A 22,824-nucleotide genomic window follows, 5' to 3' on the forward strand; every position below is an offset into this window, starting at 1 on the left:
CGCAAATTCAATCTTGGCCACTGAATGCTGAACAGCATCCTTGTGTGTGCGATTGTTGAATATAAATGCCACGGGAGAGGACACGAAAACAAGCCTGTTATTGCAAGGGATTCATTGTGTCAACATTTGAGCAGCTACAGTCCATAGGGGGGAACAGTCTAGACTTTTTACGGACAAAAGGAGCGGGACAGGAACCTGTTATTTAATGTACACTTAACCTTTGCATGCACCTCGTTAACCAAACATTTTTATCACGAAACACTCTCAGATTTCTTACAGTGATGATACTGTGTCCAAGTATCACCTTCACAGGACAGCCATGAAAAAGTCATTGTTTCCCCCAAAGAGTTTATAGGGCAGGAAACTGACGTAGGAGACGGCGTCTTGATGTTGGCCCCTCTGAATATTGGCATTGATGTGTTAAAGCTTTCCAGGTGTCACTGACTCCAGCCGGCACACTGTCGGCCTGTCAGAAAGCAGCATGCCTTGGAACCTGAGGCTAACATGCACAGTGACACATGCACACACACAGAACCAATGAGAAATGGGCAAAGACCAACAGGAGTGCATGTTTTCACTGTCACAAACTGAGAGAATAAATTGCTTCTTGATTCCTGATTGGTGATTAGGGGGAGACTGCGTTAATGGGACTGTCATTAACTTGACATTTGAGTGAGAAATTAAGCATTTGGAGGTTAATATACTGTAGATGTGGCATGTGCTCAGCACAAAGGACTTTTATTGGCGAGGCAATAGGCACACTGTTGTATTTTAACAGCATGCATTATCCATCATACCATGGATGGATGGATGGATGGATGGATGGATGGATGGATGGATGGATGGATGGATGGATGGATGGATGGATGGATGGATGGATGGATGGATGGATGGATGGATGGATGGCTTTCACCTAGTCTTGTGAACCAACTCCTATAGAAAGTCAGGATCGTGCAGGCTTAAAAAAAAACGCATTTGGAGCAACACCGCTTTCAAACGTATTGTGTCGCGTCGACGGCAAATTTTGTCATCAGGATTTGTTCACTTTCTAGTAAGATTTGTAATGGGTTTTCCCTTAGCCTATGTCTCATATCTTGGCAAAGTTCTATGGACACATTTTAATTTGAGGTGTAATAGGGATAATCCTGCTGATTGACCGTATATGCCTCAAAGAAGTTGAAGTTTTACTAAATTTTTGCTTTCATGGGTCAGTAAAATAACTTTTAACAAACTCAAGGAATGAACTTCCTACCTCGCCTTTGATCCCGACTGCCCCAATCTATCACCGTCCAACTTTTGCCTTTAAACATTGACCATGGGGATCAATGTTTGAGGGATCAATGTAGAACGAGCTCTTGACTTCAGTCTCTCTTCTCAGTCTTTCTCCTTCACACTTGACTTGTCCCCTGGGTGTAGCCAATTAATATTGCAGGTCCATTTGCCATTGAGTGGAATGCAGAAGGAGACTTGTATAGGGGTCCTTAATGAACTGGGCCGCTGTTGGCCTCAACACCAATTAACGAAGCTTTTAATTACGGTTGTAATCAGAGCTGCTGAATAAGTGAGTGTCCCGTTGAGACGTGCAGACACACACAAACACGTGCACACAAACACTAGAACTCAATGAGCAAAAATGGAAAAAGCCAGCCGTTTCTGCTCTTCTTTCTTGATATTTAGACCTGTGTGACCAACTAAGGGTGGTTGACAACATATTTGGGCCCAAAATAGCTCAAACACGTTATTTGGAACTGATATCAGTCCAATGTACAAGCTTCCGGCATCCAAAAACATGAAGCAAGAGGAAGAGAATGTCTGCTGCTGTGTTATGCCAACTTCCCAAGCTGAGGGAAAGTTTTTTTTTTTTTTTCTAATAGGGAAGAAGACACAAGAACATTTCTGTTGAGATAGAAAAAACATAAAAGGTCAGTAATATATAAGCTTGAACATTAGAGATTTTTCTTCTGAACTATGCTAATGATGTCTGCAGCTTTTTAAGAGGGAGAACAGCTGCCACATACAACACAATGGCAACAGTAGAACCTGAGAGTGTATTTGCTGTTCTGGAATCAGTTTGACCTCATGACTCAAACGTTCAGTGAGACTCAGAAGAATTTTGATAACCGCAAAATGTCAGTTTTGGCAAAAGACTTAAGACAGTTGTAAGTTGAAACTGTGTACAGTAATACCTGATCATGCTGCACATTTTACTGCTACAGCTGTAGATAACCCTAGAATGATTGATATTTTTCTTTATTAAATTGTGCCATTTGAGGTCTCTAATCAAAAACGGTTGTACAACTTGCTGGTGAAAATATGCATCAAGGTATAGAAAGGTGTCATATAGCAAGGACCACCAGAAATGTACTAGTTCACATAGCTATCTGTGTGATTGATTTCGGCTAAATGCTCTATTGGTTACAAGTGATGAGTAATTGGTTCAAATTTGTGTGCATTTTAGAAGACATAGTGGTTCACCTAGTCGAAATTTGTGCAGTTGGTGCGGGATGGATTTTCACGGATGCCTGTGTTGTGACCGTGATTGACCTGTCCAAGGTCCGCTGCGATAGGCTTCAAATGAAGTGATGGGTTGTTGTAATAAATTGAATAGGAATCACTTCTATTGCTGTGCTACCAGGAATCACCAAGAAAAAACATTTTTGAATGTGATGATTTCAGTTAAAAACAACAATTATCTCCCTGGAAATGTTGGAAAAGTTTTGCATATTTTTGTGGTAAAATGTTTCAGCACAGTGAGAAATGTGCTTGCCAACAATTTAGACCACATCTCTATGGGGCTTTGTTTTTTGGACACTATAGTTGAAATCTTGTTCACACACAAAAATAAAACTTTCATGCTCACCCTACGTAAACAAAGACAATAAAATATAATGCAGACTTACAGAAAGTGCTCTACTTAACTCGCAACATGAACCCTTGAAGCTGGCATGGCTAACTCTCAGGAAACAGTCGTCTGTCTTTCACCTTCACAAGCACACCATCATCTTCTTTTTCTCTTTTTGCCTTCTTTTGGAGTCTCTTTGTCCCTTTCCAACTCTCTTGCACTTCCTGTAACCCTGGTAGCCTTCGCTCCTTTGACTGAGAGAATTTGTAGTGGCAATGCATTGCCAGGGTTTTGTCACACTCAACTGCCTTCTTGTTTGCTTCAACTAATTGAAATGCACCCTTTTTTTGTCATTACTGTCTCTGTTTTCAATGTTTATGCTATTGCACTGGTGATGCCCATGAAGTTAATTGAGGTAACCAAAATATTAGCTTGCTCTCATTATGTTGCAGTAATTTTTTACATCACTGCACACTGCAATTACAATAAGAAAGATGTTAAATACCCTTTTGGTTGTGTGAAAGCAGGTCACTATTTATGTGAAGTCAAACTACTTGATTGGATATGACTTTGCTGTACAAATGCTCAAAATGTGGCCTGTTAGCTGTGATAAGTTTTTGCTCAACTAAATTAGCTGCTGTGATAGAGAATATAACTGGATTTTTGATTGGCTTTATTAATCGTGATATTTTAGCGGTTCTGATAGATTCTTCACCTGATTTACTTTGTTAGATCAACTGGAATGTCTACACATACAAACCTAACCTAATTAAAATGGTCGGGTTAAGCTGCCCAGCAGAGAGGGATCTCAGAAAGGAGGAGAAGGGAGGGTGGGTAGGTTTTGTCGTGGGCGAGGGTGCAAATCTCATCTCAATTAAACTGCATAGAGATTAGAGAACTTTTGCAAGATATTAGCTGTTAAAAAATGAGAAAAATGTCCTAAGCCTCTTGTACAAGTGTTGGAGGTGGTCACACAAGGCTGTCTTTTGTTTCATAGATAGAGGAACAGAGTATAGAGTCAAAAAGTGATTAGTGTGATGTGTGCGTGTGTGTGTGTGCGTGTGTGTGTGTGTGTGTGCATGTGCGTGTGTCTAAGATGCTGGGCAATTGCCAGGCTACTTCACTCTTGGATGTGTCTTTGTGTGTCACAAGTGAGTACCGTAATTTTCGGACGATAAGTCGCTCCGGAGTATAAGTCGCACCAGCAATAAAATGCCCCAAAAAGTGAAAAAAAACATATATAGGTAAGTCGCTCCGGAGTATAAATCGCATTTTGGGGGCCAATTTATTCGACAAAATCCAACACCAAGAACAGACATGAACGAGCAACAACAGGCTAAACGATACGGTATGCTAAGGTGACAAACACAAACGAGGAGCTGAGAACGGGCCTGACGTAACATTCAGTTATTTAAAAAAAAACTATTACATAAATAACACGTTTATAAAACCATCTGCGTCACTCCAATTCATTAAATCCATCGATCGTCCTTTGTCAACAATGCCGTGTGCCGCGCCGCAGTTCAAATTATTCCACAGGCCCATACAACAATATATAAACTATATTTTAAATAACTATCACATAAACCATTTGTGTCACTCCAAATCATTAAATCCATCGATCAAATTTCTCGTCCTTTATGCCATCCTGGTGACAGAGGACATGTCCAGAGGATATGGAGCTTTAAAGTGTTAATTAATTTATTTGATTTTTTCTCTCTGTTTTTCATGTTTTGAATATGTTCAAGATAAAGATATCAAAGCATGTGAAGTGATCAACTATACTAAAAATAACATGTGAAGTGGTCAACTATACTTGTGAAGTGGTCAACTACTTGTAAGTAAGTGATGTGTTAAAGATCAAGTAAAAATATGTAAAAACATTTTTTATAAATCACTCCTGAGTATAAGTCGCCTCCCCACCCAAACTATGAAAAGAAACGCGACTTATAGTCCGAAAATTACGGTATAATAGTTGGTTCTTAAAAAAACAGGAAAAGAGAAGTTCAGGTAAATATTGGACCGTTGATATTAAATAAAAGTTAACCAACTCCAAATTTTAATTTGGATAGGATTGGTAACATGCAGTCTGGAAGTTGTATGTGGGTTAAGGCGAACAAGGCTCCCAGGACAGAAAGATTCGCGGACTGTATTCATGACAGCCTTTAAAGATGGAGAACAGATGATCAACAATGTCGGATTTCTAAACAAAAAGATCTTCATTGAGCGATCTGCGTTTAAACAAGTGCTGATTATGATGATCTGTTTATTACATTGGGCAGCAAGATGTTCTGATGCAAGTTTGTCAAATGGAGGAGAAGGGTATCATGCAAGGGTCAACACTATCGTCAGAAGACACGGACATGCCATATCTTCATTATGGATCATTGGTTTACTTTTGAACTCTGTCATGGTATTAAATCAATATACAATGTAAATTGTGTTCATCATTAACACCTGGAAACTACAGCCACAGTAATGGATTTATAGTCATGTATAGTCAAATACCTGTAAACGTCTTACTGGATACAATGGATATGTCATCCACAGATGCTGTTTTGTGAATAGAACACCGTTCATTTGATTGACATTTAAATTTTGTGCGTGCGAGTACATGGCATCTCAACATACTCATCCTCAAGTAATAGCATTATTTTTTTTTTTACAGGACCAAGGGGCTTTTTGGGACTTTACGGGACTAACATTGCTCTTATTCTCAGTGATATCCTCTATGTCTTATTTGTTAAGCCATGAAGTAATTCCTTACTACACTGGGGTCGCTATGTTACGAGGGATAACACCTTCAAAGGTATATTGCAGTTGTAGCAAAATTCACGTTATTGTTTATTGATCATTGGATGCCCATTAGCTCATGCAATGTACAAGCGCTAATCTTCCCGGGGTCCATACAACACGGTATTAAGAATGGTATGAGTTGTGGCCAATGTGCTTCCATTCTTCATCTAAACACACACACATCCTCATTGCTCTTTCAGTCTGACTGACAGACAGACAGACAGACAGACAGACAGACAGACAGACAGACAGAAAAAAAGAGAGAGTCCAGGCCATGTGAGTGTGTCATATGGAAGAGATTTAGTGCTAATGACCCCCCCCCCCCCCCCCCCCCTCACACACACACACACACACACACACACACACACACATACACTAAAACAGCCTTCTTCCCCACCACCTTGTACCAAGCCTCTGCCATCTATTCCTCAAGCCCCCACCAACATCATTCTAGTGTCATTGCATTGTAAGGTCCCATGACCTCACCCATCCTTGAAATCTTCTCACAATTTAAACGCTACATACTTTGTACCCCTGTGGTACAACTACAAACACTGTATTGCAACGTGTACTTTGAATATTTTTTTACGCTCAGTAATACCACCATGAAGATTAAGAAAATAAAAATAATTGCACTGGACTATACATTGCTCAATTAAATGATATATATTTTACAAAAACCGAGACCAAAAACAGTGGCGCTCAGATTCGCACCTAAAATCCTAATTTCCGAATCTTGTTGGCCCATAGTTAGCTTTTTAATTCAGCATTAACACCCAAGCTATGTAAAATAAATTATTTTAGCCTCCAAGCTATCTCTTGACGACCAATGTTGAGGCTCTCAGCGCCCTCCAAATCTTTGGCACGATATGTGTGTCCAGTCCTTTGGGGCTTGACCTCAAAATTGACCTTCAATCCGCCTGTCAAGCCCCTCGCACTTCTCATATCTGTGTCGCACTGACGCTGGCATTCTTTCACGTTAGCGCATCGCAGCGCTACAGATAGGCCTGCCAGACACCCCCTGTGCTTCATGGGTATCTCTAACACACACGCACACACTCACAGTTAATTGGTAACTAAAGTTTATGGGTAGCCTGGATCTCACAGTTGGACGGCACCATAGTGAGAAGTCGGCTTTTGGTGAGTTCCGATCCTGCGTATGGAGTGTGGTGCTATGTGAGATTAGAAGCATTATTTGTGCTGTTTTTATTTCTTAGGCGTTTGTGTTGTGATATTTCCGTTCTTTTTGCTCCATGGTACGGTTCACTGAGCAGGATGATCATCCTACGTTTAAAATTAGAATAAGACATTTTCATTTGGTTGACACGAAAGTTGCGGTTTCTCTATTCTGCAGATATTTACAACACTTTTATCGCTTTTTTCACTTACACTATTGTGAGCGTAATCCATGTTTATTGCACAATACGTGTTGTTGGGTGTTATTTGGTCCCTTTTGACTGGCCGATCAATATCAATAAAGCGCTCTAGTTATCTATTTTACCCTCGTCCAACAACCTCGAGATCAATACTCATCCGTCATGGCTTCACCTGCTGAATGTTATCGCTTGTGCAGGGATTAGTTTGCCTCACAAGTTACCCGGACATTTTCTCCTATCCTGAGATATGTAGGTTAGACGACGAGGTCTGCCTCGGTGTTCTTAGTTTTCACGGTGTCTTTCAAATTGTCATACAGGCAGCGTTTGAAGTACCTCATTTCAGAAATGTTAAAGGTGAAAATATTGCACCTCGTTACCTTCATTTTGATTACACTAAATAGGTTTTTCGGTTTCACGTAAACAATCTTATGTTCCCATGTCACACTAGAGTGCAGGCTCATCTATATCCCACTCTGTCACACGACCCCAGCAGGGTCATCCTTCACACCTTTCTCATCCTTCAAGTGCTGACCACTCTCCTCCATCAGTCTATCGGGCCAAAACTTGACCTCTCACCTCTACGGGCCCGCCCACCTTGTTACTACTAACCCTCGATTGATTGTGTTGCTTGACCACCTTTGAAAGCAGCTCAAAGGAAATGCTGGGAAGCCTGCTTCATATGTGAAGGGAAGATCAACATACATGTGATCATTAAGGTATGATTGTGCAAGCTAATAAGAGTCAATGTGAGATAATAATGTTCTTCCTTTTTTGTTATCATGTTTATTTGAACTACAGGGTCTGAAATGGCTCTTAGTGTTATGCAGTGTACTTCTATACCTCTTCCAAGAGCAGCTACAATATTAAATATATTGTTTAATTAATACCGCACCCAAAAAAGAAAAGGCCTATAGAGAGCAATCTGACTTCAACCAAATGTGACCAACGCCTACCCGCTAGAAAAAAAGACAGACAGACAGAGACGCTTACCTTCTGCGCATGCGTGACATATCCATCCATACCATCAGCAGTCACTGTTCCTCATGGTTGGAAGAAGCTAACCAGAAAGCTCTCTGCAAGAGCAAGATATAAAAATGTAAACAATGCATTCGGCTATACCATTCGCTCACGATGAATTCCCACGTGAAGCAAACCCTAGCTCTTCTCTGAGGTGCTATTCAAGTTCTGCTGATCAAGCATCATTTTTAAGAGGAACATTCTCACAAGCGAGCGCCACATCATCTAATACTAGGTGATGGCTTTTTTTTTTTTTCTTTAAAACCAGAAATTGTATCTCTGTCATGCATTACTCGTCCTTGTACTTCCATTCCTGCTTAATGCTCAGACTGATGAGCCCAATTTGGCCTGCTTGTGCAGCGGGCCAACTTGATTAATGACTCTCGAAGATCTCTGCTGCGTCCTTTTTTCACGCGCGCTGACACACACACACACACACACACACGCATGCGTGCACACACGCAACAGCCTTGTAATTGATGACACAATTCTTACCATTTGCAAACCAAATGTGCACGTCTCTTACTTTTCTTTTTTCAGACTTACCTACTTTCTGTCTTGCTTCTTTTCTTTCCACACCCACCTTTTCATTAGGCAACTGTCACCATGATATGCAGGCTGGGGTGGCCTTGTGACACACTCACAAAGCAGTATAAATATTTTATTAGTCTTAATGGAAATCATCGCCGCTCGCTAATTGCGTGCACATATTATCTGAGGTGGGCTATCAAAAACGGACATCAACTTTGATCCTCCCCCCATCCCCTCCTCTCCTCTTTTATTTAGTCCACCTCAGCCTCTCTGGCTCTCTCTTGTTTATGCAGTTTATTTTTGGCCTTATGACTTTATCTTACGGCTGCCCCCCCCCTCCCCCTCCTACCAACCCGAGGCCTTCCTGCCTTTTCTTTTCTAGCAGTGTTGTTGGTACGCCGTTTGTATTATATGACTAATATGTTGCATTTTAGATCCTATCTCCTGGTGTGCCCCTTGAAAAATATTATTGTATAAATTACTCATAACATGATAACATTTGAGGTCAATTAGTATCAGTTGAATGGTTATCCTTTCACTGGAAATGACACGAGAAAGTTGAAAGGAGCTGTAAGGAGTTGAATTACTAAAGCACACGGGCCTAAGGAGGCAGTCAGGTAAAACCTGAGGGCTTGCAAACACTTCGAGGTCAAATGGAGGTCAATGGGGCTTCTTTAAGCAAAACGTTAGTGTTGTCATGCTTACCTTTACCAATGAGGTTATCTTTTTAGCACTGTCAGTTAGCTGGAAATTCAAATGAAGGAAGCTTTACGAAGTGACAGCACTAAAATATTTTATGTGCGGACCCTAATGAAGCTAATTAATGCTGAACTTTTTTCCCACGTGTAGTATTCTCGTTGAAAGGAGAAACCCCGTCAGTGAATACCGCAGTAATATTGCAGTTGGTGGTCAGCGTCATCTTTGTCAAAGGTTTTCACTGTGCTGCATTCCAGATTATATTTTTATATATAATTTCCATACTAAAGAGGAATTTAACTTGGTCTTAAAACAAAGTTTTAGGTTTTGCTTTTCATTGCTCCATTGTATCTTCCCACCTTAACTGATCGTTTCCACAATCAAATTTGATCTCCATGTGGCGCTTCCTTTATCTTCATCCTGTTTTTATTTGCTTGTTGTTATTTACGGAGCATCTCTCTCCCGCAGAGATCCGCGGCATTGTTTGGTGTCGCTTCTCTTTTCCCATTCCCTCACCCTTTCTGGACATTCCCATTTAAACAAAGACAAAACAAGTTAATGAGATCGGAAGTGCGGGCCTATCAAAGGGGAATCAGTATTCAAATCAAGACCCTGTCTGAACACAAACAGCAGGAAGCCAAACAAGAGGCTACTACTGCTGAATAGGAGGATGGGGTGATGGGGGAAAGAGCGAGAGAGAGTGAGAGACTGTTTAGCACAACCTTGCGCTCCTTACAGTGAGTGTAAGGTTGTGCTGAATAAGGTTCATGCATTACTTGCTGCGTTTGTCGCTTTCTTCATTCTTAAAAGTTGCCACTAATGTTGGAAAAGAAGCTTAAAGTCTGTAAATGTTTAGTTGCCGCATTGTTCCTTGATTAACTGAATGTCATCACTAATAAAATTAATAATCTAAATACTAATCTGCCAAATAAAAACGTGTATTTCTACTAAGCACATTAAAATGGAGAGATTGGAGAAGATAGATAGAGGTGGTAAAAAAAACATTTTAAGGTGCTAGTTTCTTTTGGGTACAGGTACATCATTTTGATCCTGGGCCATTGTATCACTTCTCCAGTTTTTAATCCATATCTTTTAGTCATCACTCGTATTTGCTATCTCTAGGGGTCCCCCTTTAGGGCCCCAGACTGTGTTAGAATGCACTCTAGGGGGGCGGAAGAACGGTAAAGAAGGGAACACGGCAGAAGATGAAGGATGCGGAAGGGAGGGGATGTCGCTTGGGCATAAAGGTCCCATTATCTCGTGTAGAGGGCCACCTGAGCTAAAGACAGCCATTTGTTCCCAAATCGACCTGTCGACCCCCACCTAATTACCAGCCAATTATTTCCAAATGTCTCTCATTCACCGCGCAGGCTGGACACTTAAGGGAAGGAAAAATGGAATGGCCTTGCTGCACTTCCACTTCTACTTTGTCTTTCTTTGTGGAAATGTGAAGCAGAAAAAATATTTCGATAGTGGCTAACAAAATGGACCACCTGTCATGAAAACAAGACGACTCAATTCTTGGTGGGGAAAAGAAAGTCGTATAGTGGTCTAATACAAATATGTTAAGCACTGTCTATATGAACATCTGCATAAAAAAAACGTCCTGATTGGCACACATTTCATACCCATTCCCAGTTGATTGTGTAGATCTTATGCACGGATAATTATGCACGAATTGACTGACCATACTGCACCCTAAATGTGTGCCCGTTTGTGAAGAGGGTCAGATTAAGAGTGCCTCATGCTGACACTTTGGCTGATAAAGTGTAGCACAGCAGGTAGTGTATGTGTGTGTGTGTGTATGTGTGTATGTGTGTGCGTATGCGTGAATGTGTGCGTGTGTGTGTGTGTGATGTTCCAGCTCTCGTAAACCAACTTCATCTTTCTCTCTCTTTTTCTCCCTCTCTCCCTCTCTCTCTCTCTCTCTCTCTCTCTCTCTCTCTCTCTCTCTCTCTCTCTCTCTCTCTCTCTCTCTCTCTCTCTCTCTCTCTCTCTCTCTCTCTCTCTGTCTGTCTCGGTGTGTGTCTCTCTCCTTCTCTGTCTGGCACCGGGCTGTCTCAACAGCCCGATGCATATCGAGCTGACCCAAAGGAGAAGAAGGCTGCGCCCCTGTTCCCAGAATTCTTTGTGGCCGGCCTCCATTGTTCACCGCCACTTGTATACAGTATTGTTGCTGATTGTGAGCCTCCCCTCTCTCTGGCCGCACGGCTAGCCACAGAGTACGAGCAGGGCAGCGGCGGCCGAGAGAAGGAGGAGGAGGATGAGGAGGAGGGGAGAAGTCAGCATTGTGTCCCTCGCTCGCCATTGTCCCGCTTTCCCATCTGTTTCCTTCTCTTCCTTCCTGTTTCTGTGGGATAGCAAACTGATTAGTAAGAACGAGGCTGCGGCTCCTAATAGGGGAAGTCATGGCCGGGAAATAAGATGGATCCGTCTGAGATATCATCTGACTGAGTGGCGCAATAGTTTTGAACTCTGACACCTCGTTGCTGACTGGAAGCTTTGATCAGGAGCAAGCGGGAATACGCTATTTCGATGCATTGCCTTCACTTGCCATCATTCTTTGATCGGTTTTAAAAGATGATGTTTCAATCTGCAGTATTTTCCTTTGGCAAGGGACTTGTTTCCATCCTGCTTGTTCTCAGCATTATGCTAGAACAAATTATAGTGTAGATTTTGGATAAAGTTGTAGATCTGAAAATTTGTGTGCCCGTCAGCCTTACTATCCATATGTTTTTCTGTCTACCCATCTGGCTGTTTTACAATGTATTCGTAGATTCATTTCAGTACAACAGCAGAATGATTACAAAAGTTCAAATTAAATAAATCATGACGTTTCCTGTGCAATCTACAACAGTCCCCTAATATACACTCATATCCTGTAAATGTTCTAAAACAAAATCCCGCATTTGCCCACTTTTGTGTTGAGACTTGGGCTGTGCAGTGCGTGTGTTCCTCTGATTGTCGACTGAGCCAGGGCTGCTTACCAGACTCCTGGCTGATCTAGAAGCTAAGTGGATTAGCATATCTCCCATGTCAGTTGCATTTGTAGTGACAGCCTGATGACACGGGATTGTATGATGGCTGCGACCCACCTGACTGGCTCAGCTTGGGCCTCCCACAGGTGGTCTCCCTATTGGAGAGGGAGGTGACACCAATAGGGATAACTAGTTGGATTTATGGAAGCCGTACACTCTTTGCTTTGTCTCGTGTATAATTTACTTTAATGAGATGGCTAAGCATTGTGACACTTAAAGAAATGATCTAACCACGTTAAAAAATGTTAAAAAAGTTTCTAACCAGATTAAATAAACATATAGAATGTTATAAGCCAATAAATACACTACAACTTGTTAAAAAGTTTAAAAAATACATTTATTTGTTTGTTTTGTTTATCTTTATTTTGCACTTAAATTAGTTAAATGGTATGCTCATTTCAAAGCGGTTTGAGCATATTCCTATAATAACCATCAATGTTTTTTTTTTTAATGAAAGCAACTAATGTTTCTCCTACAATGAGTACGATGAGTGATGATAGTCCATTATTTTTGGAGCTCCACACCCTTATTTCTTCCGCCACCTACAGTGCATGTCATCTTGAGTGCTTCATTCTGCTACAACTCAATTTTCTTTGCACATCATTGCCACAGTATGACTCACATGCCAACGCTCACTTTGGCCCATCCAGGGCCCCCCTCCGCCATTTGGATGCCGGCCTTACGAGGCAATGCAAACACGTTTGTCAGGGTGATTAATAGCATGCTGGATTGCCGTTAATTCACTGGTTAATGACTGGAGGGAGAGTGGGTGAGGAGAAGAGAAGAGCAGAGCGGAGCGAGACTGGCGAGTAGTAGACTGATGTATGAGTGGACGCTGCATGCAGTGGCAGAGGTGAATATAATTACCTCCATCATCATGTAAGGACATCTTCACTGATACAACATGCAGGTTTAGCAGGCCCAATCGAACGAACGTGTGTGCGTGTGTGTGTGTGTATTTATATGTGTGTATATACATATATATATATATATATATATATATTATATTATATATTGTATTATATATATATATATATATATTTTATAAGTGATGAAGACAAAGTGATCCATTTGGGCATAGATAGCATTTTTACATTTTTAGGATCACACATGAGAAAAAGGATAAGACTTTGAAAAACCATGAAACAAAACGCCATGGGTCACTCTGCACCCAACTCTTTATTAGCCCCATTTAATAGGAGTGGATGAGTTTGTTGTGTGGGCTGTCTGTCGCTGCGCTTGCTTTGAGGGTTCCCCCAAGGCTTGTTCAAGGAAACTGCACCGGCAACACACACACACACGCACACACGACCTGTTGTGTTATAACTATTCATCTGAACGGTGGAGCACATCTTTGAGTTTCTACAGCTATCCTTGTAAAAGTGCCTCCCACTTCTGACTTGGCATGTTAAGCTGTCATCAAATGAAATATTGTTCTATAGATTTTATTGATTGGCCCCTCTGACTATTGACACTGTTCTCAGTCTTCCTTTGTCCGACAGTCCGTGTCTACATAAATCAGATTTTAGTGAGCTGCTATGCACACTGTTAAAGGGGACTGCAACTCTTTATGTATTTGATTTATGAAAGGTGTTTCATGTCAGATAACACCCATTGGTACTCATTGCTGCAGTCGCTGAACATCTTTCTAATGGTGTCGAATTAAAAAGAGCATCATTTTATAAAGGCAGTGTTTTTGTTTCTCAATTAGTTTTGCGGGTGTACCTAATTTGTCATACTCATCCTTTTACATGACTCCCTCTCCTATTCCGGTCCCCTGCCCCTGGGTGATCTTTACGACTCAATTTTGCAAATGTAACTCGATATTGATTATTATTAATATTTATCATGTTCGTGAATATGTTTTGCTATGGTGCTATTAATCTCCCCTGTTAATAAATGTCTGCACAAGCCTTGGTCACGGGCCCTCTTGGGACCACGGGGACACCACACACGGCAGGAGACTGTACACACGCTGTCTTCTATTTGCCTGGAGCCTCCATTGCGCCTTTTAGCGTAAACATGAGTGCACACACACATACACACGCGTACGCACACACATGCACATGCACGCTGCTGGATGCAATGCCTTGAGGCCTTTTCAGCACAAATAACACATCAATACATCAACTGTGTTGTTTCAGTGCAGCACACAAACACAAATGTATAAGTGTTTGGTTTTTTTCAGTGCAAATGCAATACATTACACTTCTACTAAGTGTTGTACAGTGCATACACACTCGTGTTGCAATAACAATGTTTTGATTGGCGCATTAGATTAACCTGGTGGCACAATAGACAGAGTTTGAAATAGAAAACCGTGTCAGGAAGTAAAAATGGTGACTATTTTTTTTATAATTAAAATATTAGAATATAATTGCTGACAAACTGTAACTTTGTATGTATTTAGCACAGAGCAAAAATCTGTTTAAGTAAAGTCCATCGATAATTATTTTTTATTTGCTTTTTTTAAGAAACGCACAAAAAGAGTTAAGCAAATCAAAAGTGTTATTGGGGCCTAAATGATTAATCAGACGGCCAGTTTAATCGGACAATTTTTACAATCTGGAAAAAATAAATCAGATTTTTTTTTTTCTTGATGATTTTTTTTTGCAGGTCCCTTATGCATTTACACAGTACATTATAATACAATATTAATGACATTCAAATAACCCCCCAAAAATAAAATCAACAAAATATCAGCCAAATATTTCTGATATTTTTCTCTCTGTTGTGAAGTTAGATGATAAGATTTGTAAACAGTCAAATGTTTGTATATATCTTTGTTGTTGTAAGTAATAAAAGACTAAAAAGAAGTTATTTTTAAATTAGATGTATTCTTTAAGTAATAGGCAGACTGATTGCTAGCAGTGTTTTTTTGTTCTGCCAAATATCTATACAATTCTGTCAAAATAGTTGCTAGAAAAAAGTCCTCATAAAAACAAAGCTCATCATGGCCTCAGTCATATGCACAGTTCAGTACTGTATAGTATTTATATGCAGGAGGTATATATGTATGCACCTCTGTAAGGGAATACATATGTGCCTCTTGGAGGCTGCGTTTTCTCACTCATCTCCTCCATTTGCGTCCTCCATATGCACGCTCCTCATGCACTCATTCACTGTGAGGACGCCCAGTTTGAGCTCTGCATGTTGCTTGGAAATGTTCCCTGGTGCTTTTACAAGGGGAAACAGTGCGGTGTTTTCATTCGGAGTGGCTTGCTGCTATTGTAGCTGACTGTGCCCTCGTTGCACTCTCACTACTTCCATGTAAACACACACACAAAATACACACCTTTCCTCCAACTAGCCGCCGCCATTTCAGTCATTTCTTTTTTTTCTTTATGGACTGCCTGGTAACATGCTTCCATGTATACGTCATCTTGAATAAGCGGCACCCCTTGGTGGAAAAATACACCATACGGGTTTTCAGTTTTCACTTACACACTCTCGCCGTTTGAATTTGTTGGCGTGATTTTGACGACTTCATCTCTGCTGCTTGGGGACTACCTGGTAGTCGTGTTCTGGGTTAGTGCAGTGCCGTGATTCCCAACCACTGTGCCGCAGCACAATAGTTTGCCACGATAGCTCATCAGGGTGTCCGGCGAGAATTTAAACGATTCCACTTAATTGCGCTGAAAATTATTATTCATTTACCACGGCAAATTATGTATCTTTGTTCATCTATCTATGCCAGTAATTACGTAGTGACAGTCAGAACAAGAGAATGCTTTTTCATTAGATGGCAGGAGGTACATAATTAACCAGATATTTTTCTCGTGTAGAATATTTACCGTGACTCATTCAAACTTGGGAAACTCAGCTACAGTTGTAACAAAAAGCAGTGACGACCTGGTTGTATTCCCATTTCATTGCGGCCTTCAATGTTCTTTGTCTCATTACTTTGGCCAACATGAAAGTCTCCTTTCCCTCCACTATTGCAGGTTGCAAGCATGTCGCAGTGCATTCAGAGTGATGTGAATTTGACAGTTTATGGCTGGAAAAACAACCACTCCAAAGCAATCTGGAATGGTGCCTGGCAAAAGCATCATAAAGTGTCACGATGGCCAATAGTGTGCGTGCATCTCACTTTCCCAAGGGCATGTGTGCTCTTCAAAATGTTTTAGTCACGTATGTATTTCTGAGTTCTTTTTTCATATCTGTCTTTCTTGCCATTTCCCTCCTTCCACGAGACACACTTTTCTCCCCATATTTGGAGTCATTCTGCATAGTTTGGACATTTCCTTGGCCTTTTGTTTTTGGATTGAACCAGATCACTTAACGGGTGGAGAACGATCCCGTGTGTGTATGTGTGTGTGTGTGTGTGCGTGCGTGCGTGTGTATGTGTGTGTGTTGGACAGGGAAATGGGACGCGTGTACTTTATAATGGCCGTCACTGGCGTGCACGTCCTATTTCCAGCTCTCTTTTATTGTTATCTGAGCCACAACCATGCTCTTGCAAACCATGTACCTGGCTCTGAAAGCACAAACCATTGTTGACTTCCATTGGAGCTTGGGATCTGCAGAGGTTTTCAATGTTTGTATGTCTGCCTGCAATTAGAATTGTTTATTTGATTAGAATTTTTCAGAGATTCCTTGTTATTTTTCCCCCACTAAATGAGTGCATTGGGTCCCATTTGGAGATTTCTTACCAGATGTAATCTATGCAGTGAATTTTGTTCCTCAACCCGGGTTAACAGTCCAACTTATTCTGCAGGCTACAAAGCATGTGTTTGTGTACGTCCAGGCAGACAGCAGAAAATGACGGCAGATCTGTATCTCACCGCGTTTAAGTCTGGAGTCCTCTGATTAAACTCAACCACAAAACACTTTACCCGTTGTAAGACCCTACGATCAAACCGCTGATTTTCACATGCGTGTCAAGTTATTTCGCCATGGTAAGACTGATGACTGTGATCATGATTTTTTTTTTGTTTTATATTTTGCCACTTACCTTTGCAAATTGACTTATTTAGTCTTTGCTGCGCATTTTCATCCAACTGTATTAGTGCCGTTGTGCACCAGTTACACGATATCATTTTTACCAACCACCATTTGATCTCCTGTCTGTCCTTGAGTGAAGTAGCAGCTCCTTCAGATGCAGACAGATGTTTGTGCGGTCGGCTTGCATCGAAGCTCATGCACGCCTTTGTTAGAGCGAGCGTTGCTACAAAGCAACAGATTCTGTGCATTTATAATTGATCAAGTCAAATCAGATGCCTTCATGTGGCTTGCGCCTGGCTCTCAGGTGGAGTTTTCCGCTGGAATAACAGCCACTGAACACAAGCAGCCCATTGTAGCCACAGCCAGCATCGGGACCCCCAAGGTGCGAATTAATGATTGACCCCTGATGTAATCAGGATAAATAGCTGCCCGTAAAAGAGAAGGAGATGGTGAGAAGAGCAGAGAGAGAAAGAACAACATCGGCAGCCAGGGAGAGGAAGGCACTATCTGGCCGCGCTGTTTTTTTAGAGGTCCTTTGGGAGGCGAAGCTAACATCTCTCCTTTGGCTGTCTGAGACGCAGAACTAACATAGAGATGTTTAAAAGCAGCCCAGTCGTCACTTTTCTTCGCCTCCTCCTCTTTCTCATCTTTCTTTTAACTGCTGCCTTTTACAGCCGAGAGCAGGGACTCTTAAACGGTATATTTAAACTGTAATAGTGGTCTGGAATAATAATTACCCGTTTACATGTTTTTCGCCCAGAGTATTTGCAAAAGTTAAGGTTCGCAAATGAACATTTCCTCTTTTTTTTATTTATTTTATACCTCCACCAGATCTTTATTTATTAAATCATATAGCTTGCTTGGATGTATTTTTGGGTGAAGGGAAGTGCTTACCCTTGAAAGGTGGTGTAATGCTGAAAACGTTTGGGAGAGACTAGTTAAAAAAGTATTTCCTAAACTTTTGAGCCACACACCCGGGTTGCATCGTGTGGGGAATTTAGATCATGGGATGTCGCCGAACTTTGTCGACTTTGAAACAGTAGTGTGACATGATTAGTGATTAAGGCTAAAAACATAAACTTGGTAAAATATGTCTTGTTTATTAAATAAGAAAACACTTATGACATAGTAGTTTTAAATTTGAGCATTGGGAAATAAAGACTAGGTATTTCAGGTAAAAGAAAAATGTGTAAAGGTGGAGTATATAGCCTAAATGATAAACCAGAGTGAAGAAATAAACTACATTTTCAATGTACATGTGCAACCTTTGTTTTTTTTGTTTTTTTTTTTACTATTTTGTGCAATTTAATGTAGTGTATATGAAGACTGTGGATTCAGTCAAGTCATCTGGGCAATTTTATGTGCATGGAGGCTCTTAAGCCAAATTTAATAGATTTTCCGAGGCTGTCTCTACGCTTGTCAAAATTGCTCTCAGTGGGTCGAGTCTTAGCGAGAGTAGAGGAATGAACGAAGGGATAGGAATGGGGGAAAAGTGTTTAACAGCCTGAAAACATTTTTGATTGTACAGTGGGAGCTGTGCGCCTGATCCCAACTCCAATGAAATGGTGATCATTAAAGAAAAAAAAAAAAGTATTTTCCCGTCAAAATCGCTGGATGACGCAAAATCGGTCATAAAAGGCAGACTTTTACTGCTATAACTTTATGTGATTCGTCTCCTGGAGCCTCGTGGAGCGGCTTCAGCTTTGCCAAGCACTGGACAGCCGCTGTCCCGTGCTTTGCTAGTTTTACGTTTCACATTAAAAACTTACATGTCAGTTAATTTAACAGCGTTCACAGGCCACATCTGTCCGCGGGCAGAAGGCCAAATATTTAGCACAGAACAAAAAGATGATCTGTGCTGCGAATGAGCTCCCATGATTCCACAAGTGTTTGATTAGCTCATTCGATACATCTCCAAGCACTTCCCGTACAGCCTCATTACCATGACAGCACTGAAACATAACCTACGTACTGCACCTATGACTGATGCATTTCAAACATCACATGCTATTAAACTAAATAAATAGAAGTATAATAATAACCTTTTGGTGCTAACGACAACCTGGGACGAGCTTGCAAGCTTGGCGTGTTCCACCACATGGAGCGAGATTGATTAAAATACTGCTGATGTCATTTTGGCTTGAGTTAGCCAAATGCCAGTGCACGTTTACATAGGACTTTTTTGAAAAAATAAAAATGACTTAATGGCAGTTTCCGAAGCACATAATGAAACAGATACATTTTGTATGCATTTAAACCCGTCAAAGAATTTTGTTTTGTTTTTGATTGTTTTTCCTAATACCGATGAGCAAGGCAGAATTTTTCAACAGTCGTTGTGTTTTGTGTCATCAGATGACAGCGAGCCAGTGGACAGCATGTACGACACAGAGGCCGACCTTCCGGGCTTGGCGGCCGGCGGCACTTGCACTGACAGTCCTGAAGACGACGCAGAGGATGGCATCATGAACATGTCTCCCCTGGCCTCACCGAGCCCCTCCCACCCGAACAACCACCACCTGCTGCTGCACCCCCACATGTACAACACCCACCATCACCTCCTCAACAACAACAGCAGCAGCAATGACCAGGACTTCACCACGCCCAAGGAAGGCTCACCCTACGAGGCACCAGTCTACATTCCCGACGACATTCCGATTCCCGCCGATCTGGAGCTGCGGGAGTCATCGGTACCGGGTGCCGGCTTGGGCGTTTGGGCCAAGACCCGTATCAGAGTCGGTGAGAGGTTCGGTCTGCACAGCAAAGGCAGCTCCTTCGGATGGGAGGTACGATCTTTGTGTTTTGTTTCTATGCCCTTCTTCATCTTCATAGCAACTGTGTATCACCTTTGACCTCTAGTGTGAAGGCACAAACAGCAAAACATACAGTGCATATGATATTAACTGAAAGAATAGTGACAAAAAGTGGGCTGGGGGGTGATATTGCTGTGAGGAGGCTGAGTGATGAATGAGTCACTCTGCATTCGCACGTTCACATTTCCAGCAATCACAGTTCATTCACAAGCATCTATCTCATCATCATCGCTGGAGCCAGCTCCATTTGCATCACCATCTCATGATTGGCCCTCATCTTTGACACACTCGCGCGCACGCACGCACACACATGCGCTAAATGCGCCCTCGTCTACATATCTGGCTGCGCAGCAATGTCAGATGGAAAAATCTTGCTGATTAGTGGAGGTATCAGCTTTTCGGGGCGTCGCCGTGAGCGGGCATGCTCATTTGGTCACGCCACCTGATATGGAAATGGAAGAAGCATGACCGAATGCAATGGCGGCATATTGCACTATTAATTTTCATTTTGACATGACATTAGGCGATATTGAAGTTGCTTCACTAAGCTCATTAAGAAAAGAACGTCAACTGGTTTCTGTCTGTTCTTTTCTCTCTCGTGTGCCCAATCAGACATGAAATATTCTGGCTCAGTTTTCCTTTCATTGACTCAATGTAGGACTGCTCATTCACCGCCCAGAACACTTTGTTAAATGCATAGTTTTTCCCATGGTAAATGCTGAAATAGAATTAATTTGTTTAGGGCCAAACAAATTATGAAAACTTTTACTTACCAAAATTATTCATCCTAAAATAATGTTAATATTGAAATGCTGAACGTGCATGTGGATTGTTGCTAGTCTCAATGTACCGTGCAATTGACTGGGTACCAGTTTACCTCTTGCCCCAAAGTCATATGTGGAATGCTTCAGCGGAGTCTGGACACTAATCTCTAAGAGTAGTAAGGAAAAATAAACGAATGAGTATTGAAGCCTGAGATTGGCTGTCAAGTTCAAGGTGTACCCCGCCCACCGCCCCAAAACTCCAGCACGCCCGTGACCCTCATGAAGATAAGCGGTTTAGAAAATAATGGATAGACATTGAAGGATAAAAAATAAAACAGTTGTCCTGACAATGGTGTAACACAAAAGGGATTTCATTCACCTTAATGCATGTCCCTTCATTCCATTAAGAGCAATTTTAGAATGTGTTGGTGATTAAAGAACGCCGGCGCATGCATGCTGAGCAGCAGCGGTGTTTCCTTGTTTAACATTCATATTATGCGTCGCCATTCAAGGTGCAAAGGGCACCGCTTCAAAAATGACACACGCCGAGTATTTTCTTTCTTTTCTACCCGACAACTGCATATTCATCGGCTGCTAGGTTTAGGAAACAGCTTCATTTCTAATGGGCATCCAAATTTGTTCAGTGAGGAAAAATAGATATGCACTTTTTCTCCCTGACTGCTAAATCAAGATGATCCACATTATGGAGTTTTGACTTTTAGATAATACATATTTGGAGTCATTAATTCATTGCGATGTTACGAGTGGACATTTTTTTCAATGAGATTTTTCCTCGCGAGGTCCCTTCTGTTTCCATTCAAGCGAAAACATGTGGCATTTGCTCCCCAATTGCAGAGGACCGATTGATCTATCTGCCTTCCTTGTCCTCAGCTCTCGTTGGAGGACTGACTGAGTCTCAGGCCGTATTATTGCCTCACATTTCCTGTCTACTTCAGGGCTGGAAGCCTTCAGGGGCTATCCTCGACCAGACCCTTATCACAGACAGTCATAACAGTTGGCCTGTTGATAATCACCGACAGACTCCCTGAGGAGAGTTGTGCGCCCCTTTTCACCATCTACTCATCTAATGCCTCTGCTCTTAGACAAATAGACAGGCAGACTTGGGCAGCAAAGTATGTTCACTCCCCCCTCAGTGATGGGAAGAATACGAGTGTGAATGGTTGCTTTTCTCTTCATGTTGTATGTCTATGACTAAGTTCAGGGTGTACCGCGCCTCTTGCCCAAAGTCCGCTCTTTCCCCTGACCCTCAACAGAGTACATACGATACAATAATAATAATAATAATAATAATAATAATAATAATAATAATAATAATAATAATAATAATAATAATAATAATAATAATAATAATAATAATAATAATAATAATAATAATAATAATAATAATAATAATAATAATTAAAACATCAAATCAGTGTGGTTGACCTCCACTGGTGGCATGCAAAACTGTGAACAAATACAGTTTAAGGATTTTCAAAAATGCCTGCAAATATCTACAATTGTTGGGGAAACTTAACCGATTGGAAATATTAGCTGTGGACATGTGAGTAAAACTGCTGCTTATACGGCCCATGTAATCTTTTGGGTGTGTGAGTGGAAATTAAGCCGTGTTGCAGAGGGGCGAATGGCATGAAAGAAGAGGAAGGGAGAGAGGAAGCCAACTATTGTCTGTCTCGGGGCATAGGGGGACTGGAAGAGGTGTTAATTCAGACTCATTTCAGCGAGACGGACAGCTCAATCTAAGAGCTACTTTGCTGCGGGCCATGGCCATTCTCTCCAGTCTCACACTGCCTCTTTGGGCCAGTACCGAGTCATCCATTTAAAAACCATTATGCTTCCCCTTTAGCGCAACATGATAGAACACCGGGGCCCCAAGTCTACAGTATGTGAGTGTGCGTGTGTGTGAGGGGAGGGGGGGAGAGCCATCCCCTCAGGATAGAAAGCCCTGCACAAGCAGAGGGAGCCCAAACCCTCAGAGAGGTCTAGTGT

The 22,824-nt window shown here is 41.5% G+C and overlaps 1 protein-coding gene across 9 annotated transcripts in view; it reads left to right on the top strand.

The window, feature by feature from the left end:
- Positions 1–22,824, top strand: part of prdm16 (PR domain containing 16) — a 152,285-nt gene that overhangs the window by 32,457 nt on the left and 97,004 nt on the right. For all 9 annotated transcript variants that reach the window (XM_061264351.1, XM_061264379.1, XM_061264342.1 and 6 more), the window contains exon 2: positions 19,593–20,023. In XM_061264351.1, the coding sequence (XP_061120335.1) occupies positions 19,593–20,023 (431 nt within the window). The remainder of the gene's footprint in view (positions 1–19,592; positions 20,024–22,824) is intronic.

The sequence above is a fragment of the Syngnathus typhle genome, linkage group LG2 (assembly GCF_033458585.1).
Source record: "Syngnathus typhle isolate RoL2023-S1 ecotype Sweden linkage group LG2, RoL_Styp_1.0, whole genome shotgun sequence".
Lineage (NCBI taxonomy): Eukaryota > Metazoa > Chordata > Actinopteri > Syngnathiformes > Syngnathidae > Syngnathus > Syngnathus typhle.